The 23,763-nt window shown below is 37.6% G+C and overlaps 1 protein-coding gene across 2 annotated transcripts in view; it reads right to left on the reverse strand.

Annotated features, from left to right (window-relative positions):
* Window positions 1-3,475: 3,475 nt before the first annotated feature.
* The window catches only part of GLRA3 (glycine receptor alpha 3), a 65,143-nt gene continuing 44,855 nt past the window's right edge, over window positions 3,476-23,763 (reverse strand). Inside the window, exons 5-9 of one of the 2 annotated variants that reach the window (XM_088524621.1) lie at window positions 22,672-22,809; window positions 13,528-13,742; window positions 11,504-11,650; window positions 7,491-7,610; window positions 3,476-4,045 (exon numbers count right to left, since the gene is read on the reverse strand). In XM_088524621.1, coding sequence (XP_088380747.1) covers window positions 3,776-4,045; window positions 7,491-7,610; window positions 11,504-11,650; window positions 13,528-13,742; window positions 22,672-22,809 — 890 coding nt within the window. In that variant the 3' untranslated portion in view covers window positions 3,476-3,775. The remainder of the gene's footprint in view (window positions 4,046-7,490; window positions 7,611-11,503; window positions 11,651-13,527; window positions 13,743-22,671; window positions 22,810-23,763) is intronic. The other variant, XM_088524622.1, reaches the window with a different exon arrangement.

Raw genomic sequence — 23,763 nt, forward strand, 5'->3', positions numbered from 1 at the left:
CATCCTCTCTCTGCACTTGAAAATTGCTGGCCTTGCTTGGGGTGAAATGCTTTGGAGCATGTACCTGTTTTTAGTGGAGGACGAGTTGTGTGCAAGGCTCCAGGCACTGCTCTGCGCTCCTCTCTCTGGCCCCAGCTCTTCCATCTCACCCCATGTCCCACTCCTCTTTCCATGCAGAAAGCAGGGGATGTGGGAAGGAAGTCACCCCTGCGCCTTCCCTGCCAGAGGCCGCTGCCCCATGGGAGCGCACACTTGGCCATGGCTCTCTTGGGTAAAGCGGTGACTGTCCCCACACACGCTGATCCTGCCTGAGCTGAGGGCATCGGTGTGGCCCGGGTGGTAAGAAAGCCTCGTGCTTCTGGCTCTTTCCTTGATAGTAACTATGCCAGATTTCTGGTACTGCTGGGGTAATCCACCAGATCCTAGAGCCCTTGCCTCTGCTCTTGCATGGCTCTTCAAACGTCAGCGTTTTTATTCTTTGAAGCTAAGCTCTATGGCAACCATGAAAACAAGACCTTGCTAGCACAGAGCTTGCACCTACAGTGAATAGTTACTGAGGTCCAGGCTGGGATGGCTGTTGCCTTTCACACAGGGGTTGCGTACACCAGAAGTTTCCCTGTGTGTCTTTGAGGACTTGAGCTGGGGCAGCAAAGCCCAGGACAACCGAGGTCACTGGCCCCCTACAGCCTACTGAATGGAATTCCTTCTCCGATCACACCGTTTCTGCCTGTGCAGCACTGTAGCGGAGGTGCCGCAGTGTGATAGATGCTGCAGAGCACCCCTCTTTGCAGCTTCCCAACCCCATTCCCTGCTGCTTCATTCCACAGCTATGGAAGAATCCGTTGGCACATGAATATTCCTAGTTGCTGACAGTAGCTGTTGATCCTGGCGTTGTGCAGAGGGCAAAAAGGCCTTTGGGTGTTTTGGGGCCTTTCCCATAATCGGTTAGTGGACAGCTGGTATTGATGCCTGGAGGTCTTTTGTAATCTTAACTGACGTCTGTCTTTGCCATGTGACTTTGTACAAAGTTGTTTAGAAGTGTAAAGGCTTCTGTTAAACTGGCGAATATTATGGTTACAGTAAAAGATAAAGAAACAGCAGGTCAAGAGAGTTCTTTCATGCCATGGCATCCAGATATTTGAAAGTATCATCTTTGAACCATTTTTTTTTTTTCCCCTCTCACTGGAAATGTTTTTATTCTTAATAGAATTACTTAATACATACAAAAATTCTCTAACTGTGGAGTTTTCATAATCTTTTAAATATACTTAATCAATATCTCCTGTTAGAGGACTGAATATGATTTTCAGTGTAGAAGTAGGATGCACGTACCCTCACTGTGTGATGGTCTATAGGTAACAATCCATTAGGGATATTAGAATTTTATGCTTTTTGTGTGTGTGTATATATATGACACAGTGTAGTTTTTACTGTAGATTATCATGTTCTCCCTCATAGAGATAGTAGATTCATACAAGTATGAGGAATATTGTCCTTGTTCAACAAATCCACGTTCCTCCTAACTCCGTATTACATTTGCCAGCACTGTAATCCAGTCTCATCACTTTCAGGACTTCGTTATCACTTTATCTGAGTACATAGATCTACTCTCACTTAAGTAGTAAAGAATGAAATTAAGGGTAATTGTTTAGCTGCTTTTACTTGGATTTGTTAATATTTTCCAAACAAGGTAATATTTGACTACTGAATGTTTGGGAAAGAGGCAGTGTGAACCAGGCAGTGAAGTGGTGTAGAATAATTCTGAATTATTCTACAATCTGGCCAGATTTTTTTTTATATGCTGATCCATTCATTGAAGAATTCCTTGATGAGAGAAACCAGCTATTTTAAATAGCTGAGGGAGAGAGGATAAGCTTGAAAGTTCATGTGATGTTTTGTGATTGCCTCTTGATTATGGGTCCAGTACTTCAAAGAGTCTTTTAAATACTTTTAACTTACTGTTAACTCAGGAAATTAACAACCCTTTTTATAAAAAATATATTTATGACAACTCTGAAGGAGATAACGTCCAACCTTTTAACTATGTTTAATTTGTAGTACCTGCTCACACAAATAAGCACATGCATCCTTTAGTAATAAGGTTTTTTTGGAACATACGTATAAAGAATTAATTAACCTATACTATATGAAGAAACAATTGCTTAAAATGAATTCCACCTAGTAAATGAAGCAAAACTGTAAAATAATACTGCTTGAAAATAAGGAAGGATTATACAGCTTCTTTCTGAGGCAGTTGAGCAAAATTAGAGAACTGCTATTTTTAAATCTCTCTAATCCTTGGAGGAAAAGAACAATCCCAACCAAACCCAAGGTTGCTATGCTAAAATCCTCAGTGCGGGGTAATGTTGCCTCTGTTGCTTCATATGCAACATGCATTTGGTAGTGCACCAGATGTTTGCCTCCAGCTGTATTTTACTTTTGTATACACACTCTGAGCAATAAGAAATCAAAAATTTAAAACATGGTCAAAATAAAAACATTTTGCAATGAGAAACAGCCTGGGCTACTGGACTCAAAATATCAAGTATTTTTAAATGTCAGATTTCCATATCTTGAGATGTTTCAGTCTTTCAACAGAGAAGAGTAGCAGGAGTGTTTACAAACTATGCAATAAATATGATCTACTGTGTTATAATTTAAAAATGCCACTCTAGGCCATTCTAAATGGGGGAAAATGTCTTAACATAATAGTCATTTCCCTATTTATTACTGTGAAGTGTAATTAAGATAGGTCACTTGGATTATTTTTTCATGTTTTAGCAGTATCTAAGTCATGTCAATAAACTTTGAAGAATGAGAGTTCCATAAACTTGTATGTCAATCTTTGACTTATGTAACACAGAGGAAATGTATATAAGCACAGTTGTACTTTTTCTCCTAATATTTTGGCAGAGATGATGCCTATTTTTATCTGTTACAGTTTTTCTGAAGCAAAAATGGGGGTATTGCAAAATTTTAATGCAGTTTGTCTATCTCCAAAGCTGTATGAATTCTTATCAGTTGGGGAAAAAAAACTTCTAAAAAAGACTTAAAAGCTTTTAGGTTTTAATTTAGCAAAGCGTAACTCAAGGTCTTTAAAAAGAAAAAAATCATTTACAGGAAGCAGTACATGACATATATCTTCCAAGTGATATTCAGACGCAGCAATACCTTGTGCTGTCTCTGAGTTGATATCAACACACACCTTCCAGTGGAACTATAATATGAAGTACTTTGAATGCGTAATATAACTTAAATGCACCATATGTGCTCATTGCCTCATATTGTTCTTAAGACAAGAAAGTCATTAAATTCTAAAATGCAAATCAGAAATTTGTCATTATTTTGTAAAACTGAAATAAGTGTTACAAATGCTAACTATTTTCTAATACTATGGGACTTACCTACTCTGTTCTGGACCCGCTTTATAATTAAAAATACACTGGAATTAAAAAAAATTTAAGGAACATTAAGTACTGTACAATTATACCACTTTATATATAAACACTTGGCAGTAAAGCTTCAGTAGAGAGTGATTTACTGTGGAAAAAGTTGCTGCTGCTGAGTTTGATGTAGAAACTTCAATAGCAGATGTATCTTTGCTGGGTGTCATTCTTCCATTCCACTGTGACTTGGGAAAGCAAGTCATGCGGGATCTTTATTTTCTCCCCTCAATGCCTGTAGTTGTCCTGGTGACTCCTGGGCATATTTCTAACAGAAACTCTCCTGTTAAACCTGCCAGCCAGAACTGTATGTGCTAAAAGCCTTAATCTTGTTATTGGTGAATGTCCTCATGCCGAATGATTTTGTAAATTACCCAGTAAAAAATGTTGAAAATCAGAAAGGCTAAAGGGAAGCAAGCTCTGGAAATGGTGTCTATTTTCTTGGCCCGGTCAATAAATACCTTTCGCATCTCATCGGGGGTTTTTGGTGCAGCTTGAATGGGGTTGTTTGGCCCCATTTGTGTCACTCCATCTTTTGCTTGCAGACATGGTCCTACTCCGTATGCTGTAAAACTAAATCGACTTTCTCTTACATCATCATCCTGTGGCAAAAAGGGTAGAGGAAAAAAAAAAGGCAAGATATTTATATTTATAGAAATCTTATCAGCTGCTATGTACCAAGTCCTGCATGTCACTGACTTCTGGAATCTGCACTTTAACTTGTTGAAATCTGGCCCTATCAATGTCTCTGTCCAAGCTACTGCAGACGCTTCAACGGTTTTATCTACTTGTTTATAGACTCTGTAATCTGTTCGGAGACAAAAGGAACTCTTGGTAATCTGGTAGCAGTTAGGAACGCAACTGCTGCTTGGTTTTGATTTTCCCCATTTACAGCTGATGCCTGTGCTCTTCAACAGGGCAAATTCCACATAGGTTTTGTGGACAGCAGGCATTAACTTTGCACGTTACTAGAAAAAAGGTTTCCTGGCCCTGAGACACAACCATCATGCCAATAATAGTGATGGTCACAATTGGTAAACAGGCGATGATCAAAAAAGCAGAATTCTCACTAATATGCTTAATCAGTTTTATGCCTTATTTCTACTCTTCCCTGTGTATGCCTTAGAGGAAAAAAATAGCGACAGTTTAAAATAATGTGAATGAAAGCTAAGGGCCTTATTTTTTCCTTACTATGTCCCCTGCTTTAGGTAAAACCTGGCAATGATGCTCTGAATTCAGAGAGCTCTAAAAAAAAAATTGAATCTGATTATAAATCATGCTGCACAGAAACAAAAATAGTTGCAAGATGTATGTATTCTCAAAGGATTTCAAGAATGTGGCTTCCACCAGGAGATGCATTTTATACCTCTCTCTCTCTCTCTCTGGTCAGAAGTAGTCTAAAGTAGTGACGGAGGTAGAAATGCAGACAGATAAATAATACATAGACTGAGAAGCCAGGCTCAGATGAGATTTGAACATACTCTAGAATATTCCTGCATTATCTATGCTACCAAAATACAGTTCTATGATTTTGATGGCATTCATATTTTTCTAGCTAATTTTAAATTCAAAAATTCCTTTTCTTTCATGTCTAACCTCTCAATTTATTTAATATTTTAGGCTTTTTATGTATGCTATATGCTACTTTTTAACTATTTTGGAAAATCATTTTCATTAATATGAAAATTGCAAGAAAGCATAAATCAGTTTTACTTATATGAGAAATTTTGCTATTTTAAAATTCTTCATAGAGTTAATTAATTTTTTTTTTTAATTTACCAGTGGCTGTTTAAATATTAACTTCCAAATTTTTCATTTTGAAAATACTAGTGCTATTCAGAAAATCTGGCAGTTTTCTGAAATGGACAGTTAATTTTAAACATCCTCGAAGTTTAAGTGATAATTACAAGGAAAAAAATCATTGTTAATTTCTTCTTTTTAATTTAAGAATTTTAATTACTACCATCAGTTGAATTGGTTATCTACAAGGAAATGCAAACAAATTGGTATTTGATGTTAACAAATTGGCAAACAGCATGAGCATCCTGCAGTGTTGTAGTTATCACCCAACCAACATAACTTTTTAAATATGCAAGTTGAATAAACTTCTAGACTGAGTTTATTGAAAGCACTATACTTCAATCCTGCATTAGAATAATTCTATCAAACTGAAAGTAATGGAAAATTAATGTGAAAGCAAAAGAGAAGAAAAAGTACTGATTTAAATGTGGACATGAATAACAGAAATACAAAATGATAGAGTTCATTTGATGACGTGATTAAAACAAAGGACTAACTACTATAATGCCATGCTTCTGTTCTTTAAAAAATAAGTAAAAATAAAAAAATATATTTGGTGAAACATTTACAGTTGACAGAAGTTATAAATCTATAGCCTATAATGATTATTCAATGTTTAAACCCCTTGATAGGGGCAAAGACCCATGAACCATGTTTGGCATCTTATCACGTTTCTGCAGCTGGTGATAGTGCTGATACCATCCCTGGTACCGAATGGCTGTGATAACTGGATAAGAGCTCTTGGTCGGGGGTGCTTTTGGTGTGAGACACCACAGTGCTATGGCTTCACTGGCCCCATGCAGGACTTGTCTCACTTGAGTGGACCCACAGTGTGGTGTTCAGGTCCAGCTCTCCGCTCAGTTTGGACTTGCCAACATCTTGGCTTTAGTCTGGGCACAGGCTGCTTGGGAATCTGGCATTGCTGAGGCAATGATGGGAATGTTCTTGTGAGGGTCTGCCTTTTCTGCCCCGTGTCTGTGGGACGTTGGATGCCCAGGCAGAGCGGTTGGCACCCACCAAGTCCAGCCCAAGTGGCCATGCAGAGATGGGTGCTGCCGAGAGGTGGGTAATGTGACAGGAACGGCCCTGTCTTCTTGCTGAGGTACCAGCTGGAGTATGCACAAGGTAATTCTGCAAGTGTTTCAGCAGACCAGTAAGGCAGAAAAATCATCAAATTGGGCCTCAGGGTTATATTGTGTAGCTACTGGTGCTAATGAAATTAACTTCTGGGAGCTTATTCTAAGCTGTTTGTATAGTGACAGTGATGCCTCGTTTGTTTTCATAAAATGACTTGGTTAAAAATAAATCTCAAAATACAGATGCCTGAGATCACAGCTGTTGAGATTAGAAGGGTCCTGTGTATCCTGACACTGAGTCTGCACAGCTAAATATCTTCTCCAGAAAAAGTTGTTGCATTTGCATTTGGGGTGAAAGTTTTCTTTTTTCTTTTTTTTCTTTTTTTTCTTTTGAATACATCTTTAGTGCATCCTCACTAAGGAAAAGCAAATGAATGATATCATATAAAGATTTTTGTGAAGTTTTAATATGAATGTGGTTTTCATACATACTGTATAGCAGCTAACTATTGTAACTATAATAAAGGTTATTAATACTTCATCAATATTCATTTAGAGAATTAGAACTTGACAGTTTGAAGAAAATAATTCCACCTAGTTTCTATGTCATATCCACGTTGTGCCATAAAATATTAAGTCATAAAATAAGAGAAAGATTTCAGTTTGTCGGCTTGTGAGTATGCTGTTTTGTATGTATGAACTTAACATTTCTTTAGTAAATAATTTATCTACAGAAATAATATGTATAACTTCTGAAAATATCTTTTGTAGCCTTTTGACTGTAGGTTGCTGAAAATTTAATTGAAGCCTTGGTATTGGCTGTTTGAATGCTAATTTTGAAGAAAAGTAATGATTTTTTTTTTGCACTACAAGCAGTTTTAAATATTTGTCTGGTAACAGTTGATTTCTCTTAGAAATGATGTCAGTGTTCCTTTAAGGTTGCAGATGGTGTAATTTTAATTTTATGTTTTAATCCAGTTTTTAAAAGATCAATAGGGATTAAAAAATTAAGAGGGGTTCCTTTATTAACATTTCACGTCATCACATACAAGTAGTAATGAAGGTTTACGGACTCCACATGGGAAGACATTAGTTCAGACAAAAGGACAGGGCCTCTGTTAATGACTGGGTATCACACTATGACAAATGGGACATCTTCTACATAATTTACCCTTAAATTTGTACTGTAGATTTGAGGCAAAGTCCCGTCTATACATCCTGCACATCTCAAGCCATTGCTATGCTGCAATGATGCATTCATTTCATTTCCATCAAGATCTCCCTCAAAATACTTTCATCAAAACGGATGGGTTGACCAAAAAGAAAACAAAAGAAAAGACGTGTGATTACCATTAAATCAATCTAGTTCTCATGTCTATTTTCCTCACTAAAGATGCTTTGATCTTTAGATTTTTGAAAATAGAATTCTATGATTGACTATTCCTGAAAAGTAAATATTTTACTCAAATGGGTAATGTAGAATCAAAGTGTTTTTCAGTATATGTATACAAATAATGTTTCTCTTGTACAGTGAAAATTCATTCAAGAAAAACAATGTCCATAAATGGCCCTATGTTTTAGTATCCCTGTATGACTTCTATCATTTTTCTTTTCCAAGAACCTAAGAGAATGTTACTTTAAATGAGTAATTAATATTTATTCATTTTGAAAGAATATTTCTAGCATCTCAGTAAGACAGTGTTTGTGAAGTTGATAAGGTCTTTGGCCACATCTCTTCCCCAAGCAAAGCAATGCTTTTCTGTATTATCTAATGAATGCCTGCTACATGCGGTTGCATTATTAAAATTTAGTATTAACATTCAATTTAAAAACTTGGACAAATCTGAAAAAAAAGTGATGTTAATCAAAAGATGCAAAAATGAGGTACTAAGATGGGAAAGACTGATCTCACAAACGAGATGAAAAGCAAAGTAGTTTCCAGTAGTTCTGGAAAAGGACTTGGGAATTAAGGAAGATCACAAGCTTGATATGGGCGAACACTATGCTGTTGTTAAAAAGTCAAATATCACATGGATTGGGGTAAACAAATGCTTTGCTTGTATGATATGTAACACTTCTGCTGCTCTTAACTGTTACTAGTTAGGCTTCATGTTGGAAACACTACAATTGTAGGGAAGCTATATGGGCTTATTACAAGAATTTGCAGGGTAGAGTAGTGAGAATGAGGAATGAGCATGTAGGAATCATGCCCTGAAAGAAACATTAAACAAACTGGAAATACTGGTTTAAAGAAGAGCAAATGGAAACGAAATATGTAAAAAGTGGTTACAGAAGGAATAGGGTAGTCTGCTCTCTGTGCCCATTTTAGATGGGCCATGAGGAGCCTAGAAAGACATGAGTATAATTGCAAGAGTAATAAACTATTGGAACAGATTGCAGGGGAGGTCCTGGATTTCTTATTGCCAGGATGAATTAGGTATAATCAATGCTGATTTAGGGCAGGAACATGGTTTCTGTGACCTCTCATGGGCCTTCTAGCACTGAACTTCAACCATTTGACTGTTGCGATAGTTGGTAAAGGTGAAATATCTCTTGTAATAAGTATGCCTTTTTAGTTACAAGAAAAAAAAAACAACTATGGGAATTCTTCAGCTGCTCTGTCACAGCAAAAATATATCATAACAATATACATATTATGCATATCATAACATATACACCCCAGTAAAATGTTTGAAGATGATAAGCATATAGGATGAAAAAGTCTACTGGTTTATTGTAACTTTACTTTTCCAAGCTACCTGGACATAAATACTGAATAGAATAATAGTTTTCATTTTGCAAAGAAAGAGGATTTAATGTCCAAGGAAACTCTTGAAAGTTATTTTAAGTCTTTCCAGGTAACTTCTTTTCATGCGTTCTTCTTTTGAGATCAAATGAGCTTAGATGATGTTACTTTAGAAGTTGAATAAAATCTAGTTTGTGAGAATTGGTAGCTCCTCACAGCATTTCAGTGTGAACTCGAGGATATTTATGGATCACAAAAGCATGCTAAATGCTAAACTTTATAATCATGAGCTCTAATAGCTGACTGAAGAAAGACAAAAGGCCGCATAAATATCTTGATTTACCAACCTAGGTTTTTGTGTTTTAAATTGTGGTGAACAAATAGTAACATTTGTGGTAAAGAAGGCTAGCTATTAACTGCTTGCTTTGATCTGTAAGACAACAGTTGTTATTTGTATACCAGAGTGTTTAGGATGTGGTCCAAACTTTTTGAAGAGATAAAATCTCCATACTACAATGTTTCTGGTATCTTTGCTGGGCAGACAATGGTTTAATAAAACATTGAGGGGAAAAAAAGAGAAACAATTAGTGGAGCTGTCTCTGGAGCCCAAGATATAGATTCTTGAAGGTTACCTCTGGTCAGGAGCTCTCTCTCTGCACAGAGCTAGAGTCAAATTTAAATCTAGTTAAATTTGTTTTGTCAGAAAAATGGCTTTTTGTCAAGATAATAACCTGGCAAAGGAACCAACCATTTTTAGGTAAACTTATGCTGTGAAAACTGTCTCATGATGAAACATAGAGACAAGGAGGAAAAAAAAAAACATGGATTCAGTACCCTTCCCTGGAGTTTAGGAAACTCATGTTCAAGGCTATGTCATGCCAGGGATTTAGTGCCTTAGCTACAAGGTTATTTGCTATTGTATGGTGAACTGGGCTCTCACTTTCTACATAGTGTTTGGAAAAATAAATGTTTCCAAAACACTGGTTTCAACCTAATGCAGAATCGATTGCTCAGGAAGAAGGGAAAGTGAAAGAAAGAATGGAAAACTAAATAAGTTAGAAAAGTAATTTTATATCCAGTTCTTTATTTTTTTTCTTTTTATATTCTAGTCTTTTGGAGTTAGTATAGGTCATAGCAACTAGGATTTTCTGCTTCTAAACAGTAGATTTCTGAAGTTCTGTAGATGCAAAGATGTTAAAAAAAAAAAAAAAAAAAAAAAAGAAAAAAGATGACAAAAAGTAGGAAGCAAAACAAGTTATTTGAAATGTTATTTGCCAACACAATGAGAAATCTGCTCCAAGTAAATCTTTCAGAGTAGCAATAAAGAAGTAAAAAAGGTTAAAACTGACAGATCAGCTATCTTTAAAACTAGTTAGCCATAGATATTATAGCCATAGCTAGCTACTTCTATGCCATAGATTTCAATGCAAAGAACAAGAAAAAGGTAGACTACCTATTGTAATTAGCTAATCAACAAATGGTGCCATAGGTGCATTCTCCATAGCTGCTATATAATGTTTCTTTGTGATGCAAGCACTAAAGCGAGGTAAGTCTCCAGAAGATGGCTGTCCAGATCCATGTGTCATTACTTGCTACAGTCAGACCATACAGTTAATCCATAGAAATTTTTTAGATAGTCATTGAAACCTAGTGAAAGATTCTTCATGATGTCAGTTACAGATACCAGGAGAAATATTTTTTCTTGGAAAAATCTGAGGTAGGAGTCATGCATAAAACCTTGCTTCAGTGCTTGCTTTAGATGACTTCAGAATTTAAATTTGCGGTGTCAAGTGCTTGACTTCGTGCAACATTTGCACTGACTTATTCTGCAAGTAGTCTAGAGGTTTTCAGTTATAAAATAAGTGTTAATAACTATTCCTCTATTAAAGTTTCTTACTAAATATGTGACAATTGACTAAGGTGAATTAACAGGACAGAAGGAAAAAACCTTAGTCAGCTAGCCCTTTAAGGTAAGATATTTGCTCTTCCATCAACAAAACAATTGAAAAAATGAGTTTTATATTAAAAATATTTACATGAAACACAGCTGTTAGGAGCTTGAACTGAACTCTAGAAGTAAGTTAGGAAATAATATTTGTTGAATTGCAATACAAGATGCTGTATGTACAAGTAACAATCATCCTCTAAAGAATAATCTGACTCTTCTAACAGAGTGAAATTCATGCCTATGCAGATGGCTCCCACATGGCCCGTGCCTCATTTAAATCCCTCTTAATCCCTCTTTGGAGAATTCAGGTTGAATTTATGCAGTGCATAGTCCTTGTAGTGACCCTCTGCCTACAGTGGATTTGATTTTGTGCTGCCACTTTATTTATATAGCCACTTTAAGCAGCACTATGTTTACCAAGGAAAGCTTGTATCGTGGCATAAATCAGTTCTTTTGACTCTTTCAAAGTTGTTAATGCTGATAGTTTTACCTTGTTCTTCTTCCTCTTCCGGCGGAATCGCAGGAGTTCTTTATGCTGCCTTGACACAAAGTTTACGGCTGCATATTCCAGAAGTGCAGAAAATACAAAGAGCAGACACACAGCCATCCAGATGTCAATTGCTTTGACATATGACACCTGTGGAGAAATAAGAGTAGAAGACTGAAAATGTAAAAACACAGATGTGAAGTTTACTATTACATAAAGTGAGGAGGGAAGTGCATTAATATCTCTGGATTCTAAGACTATGCTGATCAAATAGAACTTAACATAAAATCTAGATAGGTAACAAGAGGGCTTATGTTCCTTTATTTTTAAGTGAGTCACAAATATTTTCATCTCATTTACTTCTTAGGAACGTACTGTAGGTCATAAACCAAGTAATCCACAAGAAACACATACTTTTCCATTTCTTCCAATATAATATGTAAATGATGCTAGAGAACTGGAGAATGGGACCAGTGAGAATTCTCCTGTTCTTTGAAGAGTGAGATTTAAAGTTGCTGACAGAGAAATTAGCTTGAAGAAGGATGATAAATGCAGAACTTTGATATGTTTATTTGCTGTTAGTATACGCATGATAAATCAAATATATGGGTTCAAGTTAGTCTTAATTATGACACAGGAGAAGTATGAAAAATCAATTGCTAACTAGAGGATCTCTGTCAGGACCCTGACAATGTGGCCCCGCATTGCTGTGAAGCTGAAGGGCAGTACATAATCTCGACTGGGAATGTAGGGTCTGCTCCCTCTCAGTGTGCAAGAACTATACGCTTTACAAGGTGAAGCGGTAGCTTATCTAATGCAACATGGCTGGCATAAAGCCTTTAAAATAGGACAAAAACATCTCTAGATGCCTTTGGTAGCTTGTTGGTGGGTGCATGCTTTTCTAAGCTTTTATAGTGTTCTATTTTCTCATCTGCAGCATGACTCAGATGTTACAGGTCAATATGTTTGACACGCAAAGCCTATTCACCTGTTAGGGGTATCTGTTTTACTTGGAAAAAAATGCTACTCAGCCAACCTAAAAAAAAAACAGCTTTAAAGCTCACATAGAAGTGGAACTTATGTATTTTTATTATATACATTTTATTCCCGTTAAGTGCAATGTATACGAAAATGATTAAGGAATAACCTATAAAATACAAAAGATGTTTAAAGCAATGACGGGTAGGGGTTTCAAATGTAATAATGGAAATATATCATTCTTTAGACACTTGTTTGAAATCTATTTAGCTTCACCTTTCTTTTTTTTTTAATATGTTGATAAATCAAAAGTCTCCTTGTGGTGCTAAGTTTCCTGTTGAGAGGGAGGTTATGTCACTAAGTTGAGGTGCTTTGTCACTCCGGCTGGTATAAAAACACTTCTAGTCACCTTCTCAGTAGCTGCTCTGATTATTAGGACACAAGCTTTTTTTTTTTTTTTTTTTTTTTTTTTTTTTTTTTTTGAAGAAAAAGAGATAAGTCACTTTGAAATATTCATGTTTGAGCCACCAATCAAAAATAAACTATCATTCTCCTGACTCAACAATTTACTCCTCCTATTATGTAGGAGGTCTTATCATAGATTTTCACTATCCTCAGTCATCTTCCTTGCCCAGACAATGCCTACATTATGAATTTATCCACAGTAATTAATGTCTAAGTTAAAAACGCAGTCAATTCCTCCCCTTAATTCTCAAAATAAAGTTGCTTTAACTATCAACAGAACAGCTGTTTGCATCCAGCCAACTGTTCCAAAGGAGCAACTGCTGCATCTATTCTTTGACTATTTTCTGAATGTTACTTGCTCACAATACAGCACACACACTTGATAAGAATGAAGGAACGAAAACCATATATAATCCTAAAACATGTAAAAATACACTTTTCAGAGCAGCAAATTGATATCACAGTTGTGGAAATGGTCAATATTATGGTTGTATAATGCTGAACCATGTCATCTTACATGGTAGAGAAGGCAGTAGTCAAACAGCATTAGCCCACTGTACTGTTGCGGAGAAAATTCTGCCTACCTTTGGGAGTGATGCTCGTGACCCTGAGCTTTGTGTTGTCATGGTCAGCACAGTTGTTATGCCCAAAGCCACTCTGGCTGGAGCTGCATCCATGTTGATCCAAAATGACACCCAGGAGAGAATGACGATCAAGAGACTCGGTATGTACATCTGGATGAGATAGTAACCCATTTGCCTCTCCAGGTGGAATCGGACTTCAATGCATGTAAACTTTCCTTGTTATAACAAAGAAAAAATGCATAGAAATAGCATGTTCATTACTGTCAACACCTTGTCAAATATATTTGTTCTCTAATGAACGATGCATGTTTTGTGTTTTGCGATATATATGCTCTCCACTACAATGAGAGTATCAACTGAAAAGAAAGGGAACTGAAAAAATGAAAATGTAATAATTTGGCAAGTTCAACCCTTCTCTCAAAATCAGAGAGATAACTGAAACAAGCCATTAAGACACAGAAGAATTATGTTGTGGGATCATTTTTGTTATCCTGCATACTGTTTAGAAATGCTACTGTCTGCAAAGAAAAGGTTTACTCTCCCATGGTATAAAATCTTTATCTCTTGATTCAATTTTAAGGTACAATTTGTTTTTGAAATGCAGTGATTTGGAGGAAAATGTCATAAGACCAATGTGGGCATTAGGTTATCAATAGAAGATTATTCTAAATATCCTCCTTTATCCCCATTCCATCTGTTCTGACTTAAAAACACCATAATGGAGGTTCAAACAGAAACAGAGCATGTGGAATTAGGCTACTTCAGGAGACTACTGGAGTGGCCTAATTCTTCCAAGAAATAAACTGACCTTCTGGAGAGCAGCTCTGCAGAGAGGGACCTGGGTGTCATGGTGGATGACAAGTTGACCATGAGGCAGCAGGGTGCCCTCGTGGCCAAGAAGGCCAATGGGATCCTGGGGTGCGTTAAGAAGAGTGTCTCCAGCAGGTCGAGGGAGGTGATCCTGCCCCTCTGCTCAGCCCTGGTGAGGCCGCATCTGGAGTATTGTGTCCAGTTCTGGGCCCCACAGTACAAGAGGGATGTGGAGCTGCTGGAGAGAGTCCAGTGCAGGGCCACAAGGATGATCAGGGGCCTGGAACATCTGCCCTATGAGGAGAGGCTGAGGGAGCTGGGCCTGTTCAGCCTGGAGAAGAGAAGGCTGTGAGGAGACCTGATTAGTATATATAAATACCTTGAGGGCGGGAGGAGGATGCGACCAGCCTCTTTTCAGTGATGGCCACTAATAGTATTAGAGGAAATGGCCACAAACTGAAACACCAAAAGTTCCACAGGAACTTAAGGAAAAATTTCTTGTCAGTGAGGATGACAGAGCACTGGAACAGGCTGCCCAGAGAGGTTGTGGAGTCTCCTTCTCTGGAGATCTTCCAAATCTGCTTGGACGCAGTCCTGTGCCACGTGCTCTAGGTGACCCTGCGTGTGCAGGGGGCTAGACTAGATGATCTCTAGAGGTCCCTTCCAACCTTAAGCATTCTATGATAAACGTTCTGCAACCTCTACTATTTTAACTGTAACAGAGCAGAAAAATCTATTATTTGCTCATAGAAGTGCCACAGCTCACAAAACTGATGTTTTCTCTCATCTAGATTGCTTTTTTCCCTGTAAGCATAGACTATTTCATAGATATCAATCTACATCCCTTAGTTTTTCCTTTCTTCTAGGTGTTATTCAGAATGGTGCTGATTATAGTACTGTTAGTTAGAAAATAGTGTATATGTGAAGCAGCTTCTCGTAGTAAAAAAACACACATACATCAGATTTCTGTACTTTGAATGAAAGTACTTATCTAAAATTTAACATAGAAAACAAGGTAGTTATTTCTTAACTGGTTTGGGGTTTTTCCAAAACACTGTATTTTCCAGTGTTTTTAATAGATATTTTTCCTAATCTATCTTTATATGGTAGAATGCCATTTTATAAAAGAAACCAAATTAATGTGTTAATCCACATTAGCAGTGCTTTCATATTTATCATACCAACAGTGAGTCTTAGATCAATAATATTTTTACTGGAGGCATAATAAGTGCTTGGAAATATATTTATTAAATATGCTGTTTTCTTAACAGTGGGGCCTGTGAAGCCATTTTTCCTGTGGATTCATAGCAATTGCCGTGGCATGAAATTGTTATTTTATGAGTAACTCAAATATGTTAGTAGTTGTGAAATCCAGTTAAGTGCACATGTCCAAGTTTAAAACAATGTGCTATAATTAAGGAGTTTTATTTATCAGCTCAATTCTTATTTTTACTCCTCATCTCTTTGCTTGGTTTAACAAAGCGAGTGGGGAGTTTTGCTGTTTACTTCAGAAAAGGCCATGATTCCCCCCTCTTCAACTTTCTCTCTTCAAAACGCTGCTGTTACATTCTTTTATTTAGCTGTTCGGTGCTTCCCAGACTGTTTCATGTTCTGCACTCTCTCGTTTTGTCAAACGTTCTTGTTTCAAGCTAGTGCTTACCATGAAGATTTATTTTTTTGTCTGTGTGTGACATTTATTCTGTCAGTTCAAAGAGATCTTTGTGGGAGAAGAGACTTGTTCTGTCAGTAATTTATTAACTTTTCTCAGCTCGTATTCTTTATCTAGCAGAAAAGAACCCTTCCCACCCCTGTTCAGTACTGTCTGCTATAGTACTGCTATAGTGCTACCCCTGCCCTTTTTTCCTCCTTACAACTAATTTCTTGACACATAAGAAGGATCTTCAAAGAAAATTAACCTGTTTTGTGTGTTATTCAAGCAGTCATAACTCAGAACTGTCGTTCTTGTGTGTATAATACTTGAATTAGATGATGGCTGGCTATTGCTCTACTGTAACTGAGCTGTTTTTTCTTGGGAGCAGGTCAGTGTGCAGGACACATGTTCCTTCTGCTGCTGCCACCTGCGAGTGATGCGAGGTGAGAAGTCTGCAGAAAGAGCCATTTCCCAGCCCTTGGCACTCCTGGGCACTGCAGCATAGCGGCTGAGCAGGCGGCACGACGCCTGTGTTGAGGGGACTGCCAGGAGCACAGTGTGTGCACGGGAAATCAACCATAAGTAGTAGCTGACAGACCCCGAAGGGTCCTCCTTTTCAAAGGCTCATCTGCCTGAAAATACTCTAGAAAGTAGCTGGTAGAACTTGAATGTGTTTGTCCCCTCCCGGCATCCCTTAGGATAACCCTTGGAGGGAGCTCTTTGTACTCCACCCATACAATGTCATGGTGGTAATTACTGTGAAGGCTGAGTAGTTGTTTCTGCAGTTAAATAGAATGTTTTCATAACGCAGACTCAGCCTAGGAAATACCAAGGAGATAGTGTGCCTGAGAAATAATTAATAAAGGTAAGACTAATAACAATGAATAAATTACTACTAAATTCTTAAAAATTAATGATGCAAAATTTAAAATGGATTAGTAAGAACAAATAAGGAACTAAGCATGCAGAGATTCAGCTGTAATCCATGCAGATGGGGAGAGATCTGCTGAAGGGTTTATTTTTTGATTTCACTCACTTTGGATAGTATTAAGTGGTAGTGTAGTTTTACTATTAAGTGGTAGTGTAGTTTTTCTTATTTGAAAGGCCATTTGAATGAATGTTTAAAGCAGAATGGTTAAATGGATAATGCTAATATCTGTTCAGCTCTGGGGTGCTTTAAGTACAGCCAGGGCTGTACTTCCAGCTTACCTGGAGAAATATCACTAAGTAATTTTCTAACCATTCTAATCATAGAAATGATAAATTCTAATGCCTTGTAATGGTAGTCCCAGCAGGAGCATCAGAGCAACTAGCTGAATAACTGGAATTCTTGCAGTTCTGTCTGATTCAGTAATCACAGTTTGTGTGAATAGGCGCAAGGTGTCTGAGCTTTCACAGTTTTCTAATCATTGATACCCGGGAGTCCCAAATTCTCTGTCAAGGGCTGTCACTGCAATGTTTGAATATTCTTGCCTATCCACTGTATCTCTATATGGATAGGGGGAAAAAAAAAGACCCCTAATGTATTTTAAAAAGACGTGTATAGCAGGACTCTTGCTGAGAACCCTTGGTGGGAGGCACTTGCGTTGCTGCTCAGCCGTAACCAAATACAATCTAACTGCTGGCCAGCACAGTCTTAGTCTCAGTGGCACATCTGGTTCTGTGATAGGACATTTCAGTGTGCTGGACAGTAGGAGGGGATAAGTGAAGTTTAGATCAGTTGCGTGCTGAAAGCAAATCCTTCCTCTTTCAATAAAATGCTTTTCTTAAGTACCTCCAAATATATATGGGCCTTAGTGTTTTAAATTACTCGATATACAAGATGAAATCATCATGCTATTAACTTTAATGAAAGTGAGGGGATTTGCTCAAATGTCATCAGAGAAACTGGATTAAGGAAAATCAAAAGAAAATGCCAAATGGGATACATTCTATTTGCAAAGATATTAATGCTGATACTTCTTTCTAAGGACAATTTTGTTCTCCAGTTAAATGAACTGTTTAACTGAAGACAGAATATTTTTTCAGTATGATGCATTGTGTTGCCATAAGAGCGATGATGTACAGACCACCAGCAGTTCCCCTTCTCCCTTTGTGAAGTGCTTTTGGGTTGCTCTGCGTCTGCTAAAATAAGACTATCATTAACCTCTCACATTATGTATCCCACTATGCAGCTACCAGAAATTCAAACAGATAGCATGACAAAGGAACATGAAATACATTTCCTGACTTTCTTGTGAAGCAAAACTGCAGAATTCCTAGAATTAAATGTCAGCTCGATTTTTGAATTTTTTTTGAAGAAAAGTAATTTTCAGAGAAAAGTAGTCACTTTTTGTGAAAAATACTGGTCATTATCAAGTCCAAAATTCTGCTGAAACTTACTTTAAGAGAAATCTTTTCATTTTCCTAACTAATTATCAAATCATGCTGGATTCTGTATTAGTCTTAAGAATGGCCAGTTTTTCAGTTTATTTACGTAACAGGATAAAGGAAGATGTTCGTTCTTGATTTATCAAAAGGCAATGATGTCTGTGGCATTTTTCTAAATTTAGTATGCTAGAAAGTTTTCAAACTTTCTGATAAACTTTTTTTAGCATAGCTATCCTACTAACAAAATGGCACCTGGCTTGTATTGTAGATGGACAGACAGTGGCACAGGTACAACTATGTCCAGTTAACAGATGTGTTTGATTTTTGTGTCTGTTCTCTAGTAGGTAGCAATCAGTGGGGTATCTTTGTCTTTTGGGACAAAGGAGGAAGGGGAAGGAATGAAATTAAACTGGGGCCATGAAAAGACAAGCAATACTCTTTCAATATCAAAAAAGATCAATGCTCGAGCCACAGTTGTCGCTTTGACTTCTGCTCCTGTTTGAGTTATTATCAAATGACAATAGACAAGAGGCCTGGCCATGTTTATTATTGTTTAGTACAAAGACTTTTTTATTTCTATCAGAATGTTATACAGGCATTTGATAGGTGCTCTGCTTGTTACTGAAATATTGCTAAATATTTTCTCCCCTTCTGCTTGCCCTTTGTGGAATTTCTTAAATGAGCAATATATTCCATAAAGTATGTATGCATGGTATGTGTGGCTATGCTCATTATTTGAAGAGACTGTATCAATAAAATGAATTATATATAAATAAAGTTGAAATATTTTTCATACCTCTCTAGGAAGAAGAGAAAGTAACAAAAGACACTTAGTAAATGCCATCCCCAGAAAAACCTTTGCAATTTATGGTGGAATATAAATTTCAATTTTAGTCTATTTTGCTGCTTGGAAAATACTTCACTTTTCCTCATCATAAAACATTTAGACTGAACCTTTGATCATGCAGCCTGGCTAGAAATTATGATTTTTGAATGTCGAGGATAAAGAACGAGCCAAGTTCTGAAATATATGGCTGGTGTCTGTGTATGTAAGGCCAAGAATCACAAAGACAATGTAGGAATGTCCCCCTTTTTTTTTTTTTTTTTTTTTTTTTTTTTTCCTCCCCTTCCTTTCAAGGCAGAGCCTATGAAAGAAGGGGCCTATCAGTGCTGCCTGTCATTTACAGGACACACAAGTTCCTGCTTTGGAAGAAAGGTAGCTTGGAAATAAATCCTAGTGCAGGTAATAAAGCTGTCTGTTGACATAAGACTGATAATGACAACAGTAAGAGAAGGATGAAAAGTATTTGGAAAAGATGATCTATTCCTTTTTCAGCTGCAGGGAGTCACACTTAGAATTCCTATCTCCCTCAAACTGGAGACTGAGTGACTTTGCAGGGATCTCCTCCACAGCCTGGAGGAACAGACCAGCATCTTCCTCATGACCTTCAGCAAAGACAAATCCTAGTCTTGCACGAGGGGCAGGGTAATGTCAGACAGGCTAGGGAGGATGGGGTGGACAGGTAGCAATGCTGCAGAAAGGGACTAGAAGCCTGGGAGATCCCGCATTGAACGCAAGTCACCAGAGCGCCCTTGCGAGATGGGAAGCTTGTCATGTGCTGTGCTGCTTTAGGAAGAGCACAGTGGGGAGAAGCAGCAGCTAGGGAGACTCTAGTAGCAATCAGGACAGCTAGATGTAAGGCCTTTGCTTCCAGACAGCTGATGATATTTTATTCAGTAGACGATAAAATTAGAGAATCTCGGTCTGCTCTTCATTAGAGGAAGATGTCCTCCGGAATCAAGCAGATTTGCCTTCCTAAAGATACAGAGGTATCAAAAATAGCCCTAAACATAGCCAAGTCACACCAGTTAGTATTCAGGGTATTTCAAGTATTTCAGCTGGTGTTTGCTAGCTTTTTTTTTGCTAGCTAATGCTATGTATGAATTCATATAATTCTATGTTAATCTTTCTGCAGCCACTGGTACCTGTATTTGAAATTAAGGCAGAGTGTTGCCTGGAAGCCCAGGAGAGCAATACAGCATAGCAAGTGAATGAAATAGTTTAGTTAAGCATGACCATCCTTGCAATGTCAATGGGACATATGTTGTGTTTTTTTCCAGTTGTTATGATTGCAGTTCACTTCCCAAATATGTCATTGCAGATAGGCATGTGAATGCAGACAGCTGAAGGGATCAGAAATGTTGTTGCGTCACTTTGGAACTTAGGACTTGATGAGCCATTCTGCTGCGAATTGTTTTGTCCCTATATTTGGAAACTGTTTTCCAAGCTACGGGTACAGAGATGCACTGTCAGTCGGGCACAAAGCTCTGATAAGACATGCGCTGATGAGTTTCCACATGCTGTGCTGAAGCATCATGTTGATTTGTTTCACAGGGACTTTTGCCTTTTTCCATTTTACAGGATGTCTCAGAAAAGCTTTCTGTCCTGTACTGGGACTCAATTTGTAATGAAAATGGTTAGTTGGCCACCGACTGTGCACCAGCTGCAATTGGTAGCATCCTTTTTAAGAATCCCTTTTAATGTAATGTCTTGTGGGCCAGAGAAATAGCTTGATCTTTGTTTTTTTTTTTAAAAAAATGTGTTTTTTCTTGTGGATTTTCTTAAAGAAGTGTCAGTCAGCAGCATCTCATTTTGGGAACCTTAGACAAAGGATATTAGTTACCACATACCAGAATGGTGTAATGGAGGAAAAGAAACACTGACTTGTCGTCTTTTAATATCATGCTTAGTGTCTTTCAGCCAAATAGAGTAGTTAACACAGGTCCTAACAGAGAAAGCTAACGCTCTCCCACCTTCCCAGAACTGAACTAAAGCTCTCTGGTTTGGTACAACTCACTTCATGCTGAAGAATAATGATAAGAAAAACCCAGCTCCCTAGAACCTCAGAGTTATCTCGTAGAGGAGGATGTCCCAATAGATACAGTCCCACATGACCAACATGAGCTGTCTGTTCAGCGCTGCCCTGCAGGTGTCCTTCCTGCTTTGGGGATGGTGGGACCCTCGCAGGGTGTCCTAAGCACACCTTTCCTCCAAATTTTCCGGCAATAAATCCCTTCTACCAAAATGTGGCAGTAGTTCACAGGGATAAGCAGCCATGCTTGCCCAGAGGCCCTGTGTGCTCTCGCTAACATTTATTCCTCCCTCTTCCCTTTGTGCTTTAGGGCCATCGTGGCCAACATGTGAGATGCAAGGTGAACCCATGGAGTCTAGCGAGTTAGTCCTTGGTCTGGCATGTTTCAAAGTGATGGCTTCTCATGCCTTTAATAAAACCAAGCTTTTTTTTTTTCCTAGTAAAGTGTTTGGATGTCACTGGGAATTCTGACATTTTAAAGCAGTATCCCTTCAGTATCAGATAAAGTCCCACAGTAATGCTTTAATTCCTGGTTGAGAAATTTCTGATGCATTACACTTCAAATGCACTTTAGAAAGCTGAAGAGAATACTTTCTACAGTGAATGTTATTCTAAAAATGCAATTAGCACAGCTTATAGAAGTACAATTATAGGCACACAAAGCAGGAGCCCTAAACATGAAGCAGAGATTGTCTGCCTTATTAGAGAGAGACAGAGGAAAATCATTAAAATAAGGTTTGTCCTCTTGTTTCTTGCATGGATTTTAGTTAAATGGTGAAATAATGTTAATTACAGTATTCTTATTAACAAAGTGATGTCTGAGTGAAAGAATTATGCTCCAACAGGGCACGTATCTCCATTTTTGGAAGCTTTTTGAGGATTAGCCACATACTAGTATTTGTAGAGTAAAGGTGTGCATGTCAGGTCTGCTCAATTTCTTTTAGGGAATGCTTCAATATATCAGTGTTAATACCTCCTTTCTCTAAGTAGAGTTGAGGGATCAATTTCCTTCCTTAGGGTATCATGGCAGCTGTGAGAAACTCAGTGTTGAAAAGTGCTCTGCCTTAATTTGGATGGCAAAAGGACAGTGTGTTGGGTCTCCCCCCTAGTCCTACATGTTCTTCCTGACAGAGCCAGGACAGCAGGTGAATGAGCCCCAGAATCCAGGCAGTGCCTCCAGTTCTACAGTACAGACATGGCCATGGCACCCCTTGCAGGAATAAATAAATAAATAAATGTATAATGAATTGCTTCTCAGCTACGTATTTTCTTAGGCTCACTAGTTTTGCTTCATTGCTCTAAGTATTTTATTTATTTTGCATCCTGCAAAACGCAGGTGTATGTCTTCGTGCGAGTTTGGTGAGAATGCTATTTAAGAGAGACCTCTACAAAATAGTAGGAAATGTCTTTCCAGTTTCAATCATCAAAATGTTCTCCTACCTGTGTTGTAATGCTTGGTGCAGTAGCATAAATCCTTTTCTTCTTTCAACAGAAACTGTGGCAGGGTGAGCCCTTCTGCTACTTGGACAGCTCCCTTTTCTTGCCATTCAAAAATGAGATCATTCATTGTGTATCCAACTAAAAAAAGAGGGGGAAAAAAGAAAGAGAAAAAAATTAAAAAGCAAATAAATTTGAAGTTAGCTGCAAGTTGTTAAAGCCCCTGCTTTTTTTTTTGCATTCCAAATAATGATGATATAAATAAATATCATAAAATTAGAAAACGTAGCAGGTCTCCTTGTAAAAGTTAACTAAATCTTCCTGTGTATTGTTTGCATCTGCTTCCAAATATCTTCTGATGAAATCCCACCCAGTTATGACAAGTCAAAAGGACTTCCTGTTCTCATTCAGCATTCATTAAAGCCTTGCTCCGAATCTAAGAGATTTGGACAATAATGAGGTTTTAAAATTGAAATCTGCATCTAGCTTCTGTTGTTGTAACAGCTAGAACCACAAGGGTATACCTGGACCACAGATAATAGCTTGAAATACTAGGATAAGAATGGAGTCATTTTTACATCTATAGTATATAGCTTTCACCCATTTGTTTTGCTGCTTTGCTACGCCTGTTACATCAAGTTCATTTCTGAGATATACACTCCATCCTTTCTGAGGTATCTCTAGTGAGGACACCTGCCAGTTAAGAATGATGAGTGATTATAAACTCAAAACTCTTTCCAACCCTTCTCTGTGCTTCTAGATTCTTTATGTATCTTTTGGAGAGTATCTTATGCAAACTATTGATAAGACAGGATGACTGTCAGTTATGTACCTCTTGATTTTACTAGGGCTGGATGGATATTCTAAAAACAAGACCTCATTCCTTTAAATAAGCATTCCATGACGGCTTAAGTTTTATACAATTTATGCATGCCTGCATTAAACATGTATGGAAAAACTTACTTTACTGTCTTCCTCTATGCGATGTTGTAAAATCACTATTTTAAAAGTCACTATTGAATGCCATAAAAGATGAAAACTCAAATGTATAGCTCTTATCGAACTTTGCATGCATTCAGACATAAAGCAGTTGTG

Source organism: Tinamus guttatus, unplaced genomic scaffold, assembly GCF_059628265.1.
Source record: "Tinamus guttatus ecotype Peru unplaced genomic scaffold, ASM5962826v1 Tinamus_guttatus_pri_ptg000213l, whole genome shotgun sequence".
Classification (NCBI taxonomy): Eukaryota; Metazoa; Chordata; class Aves; order Tinamiformes; family Tinamidae; genus Tinamus; species Tinamus guttatus.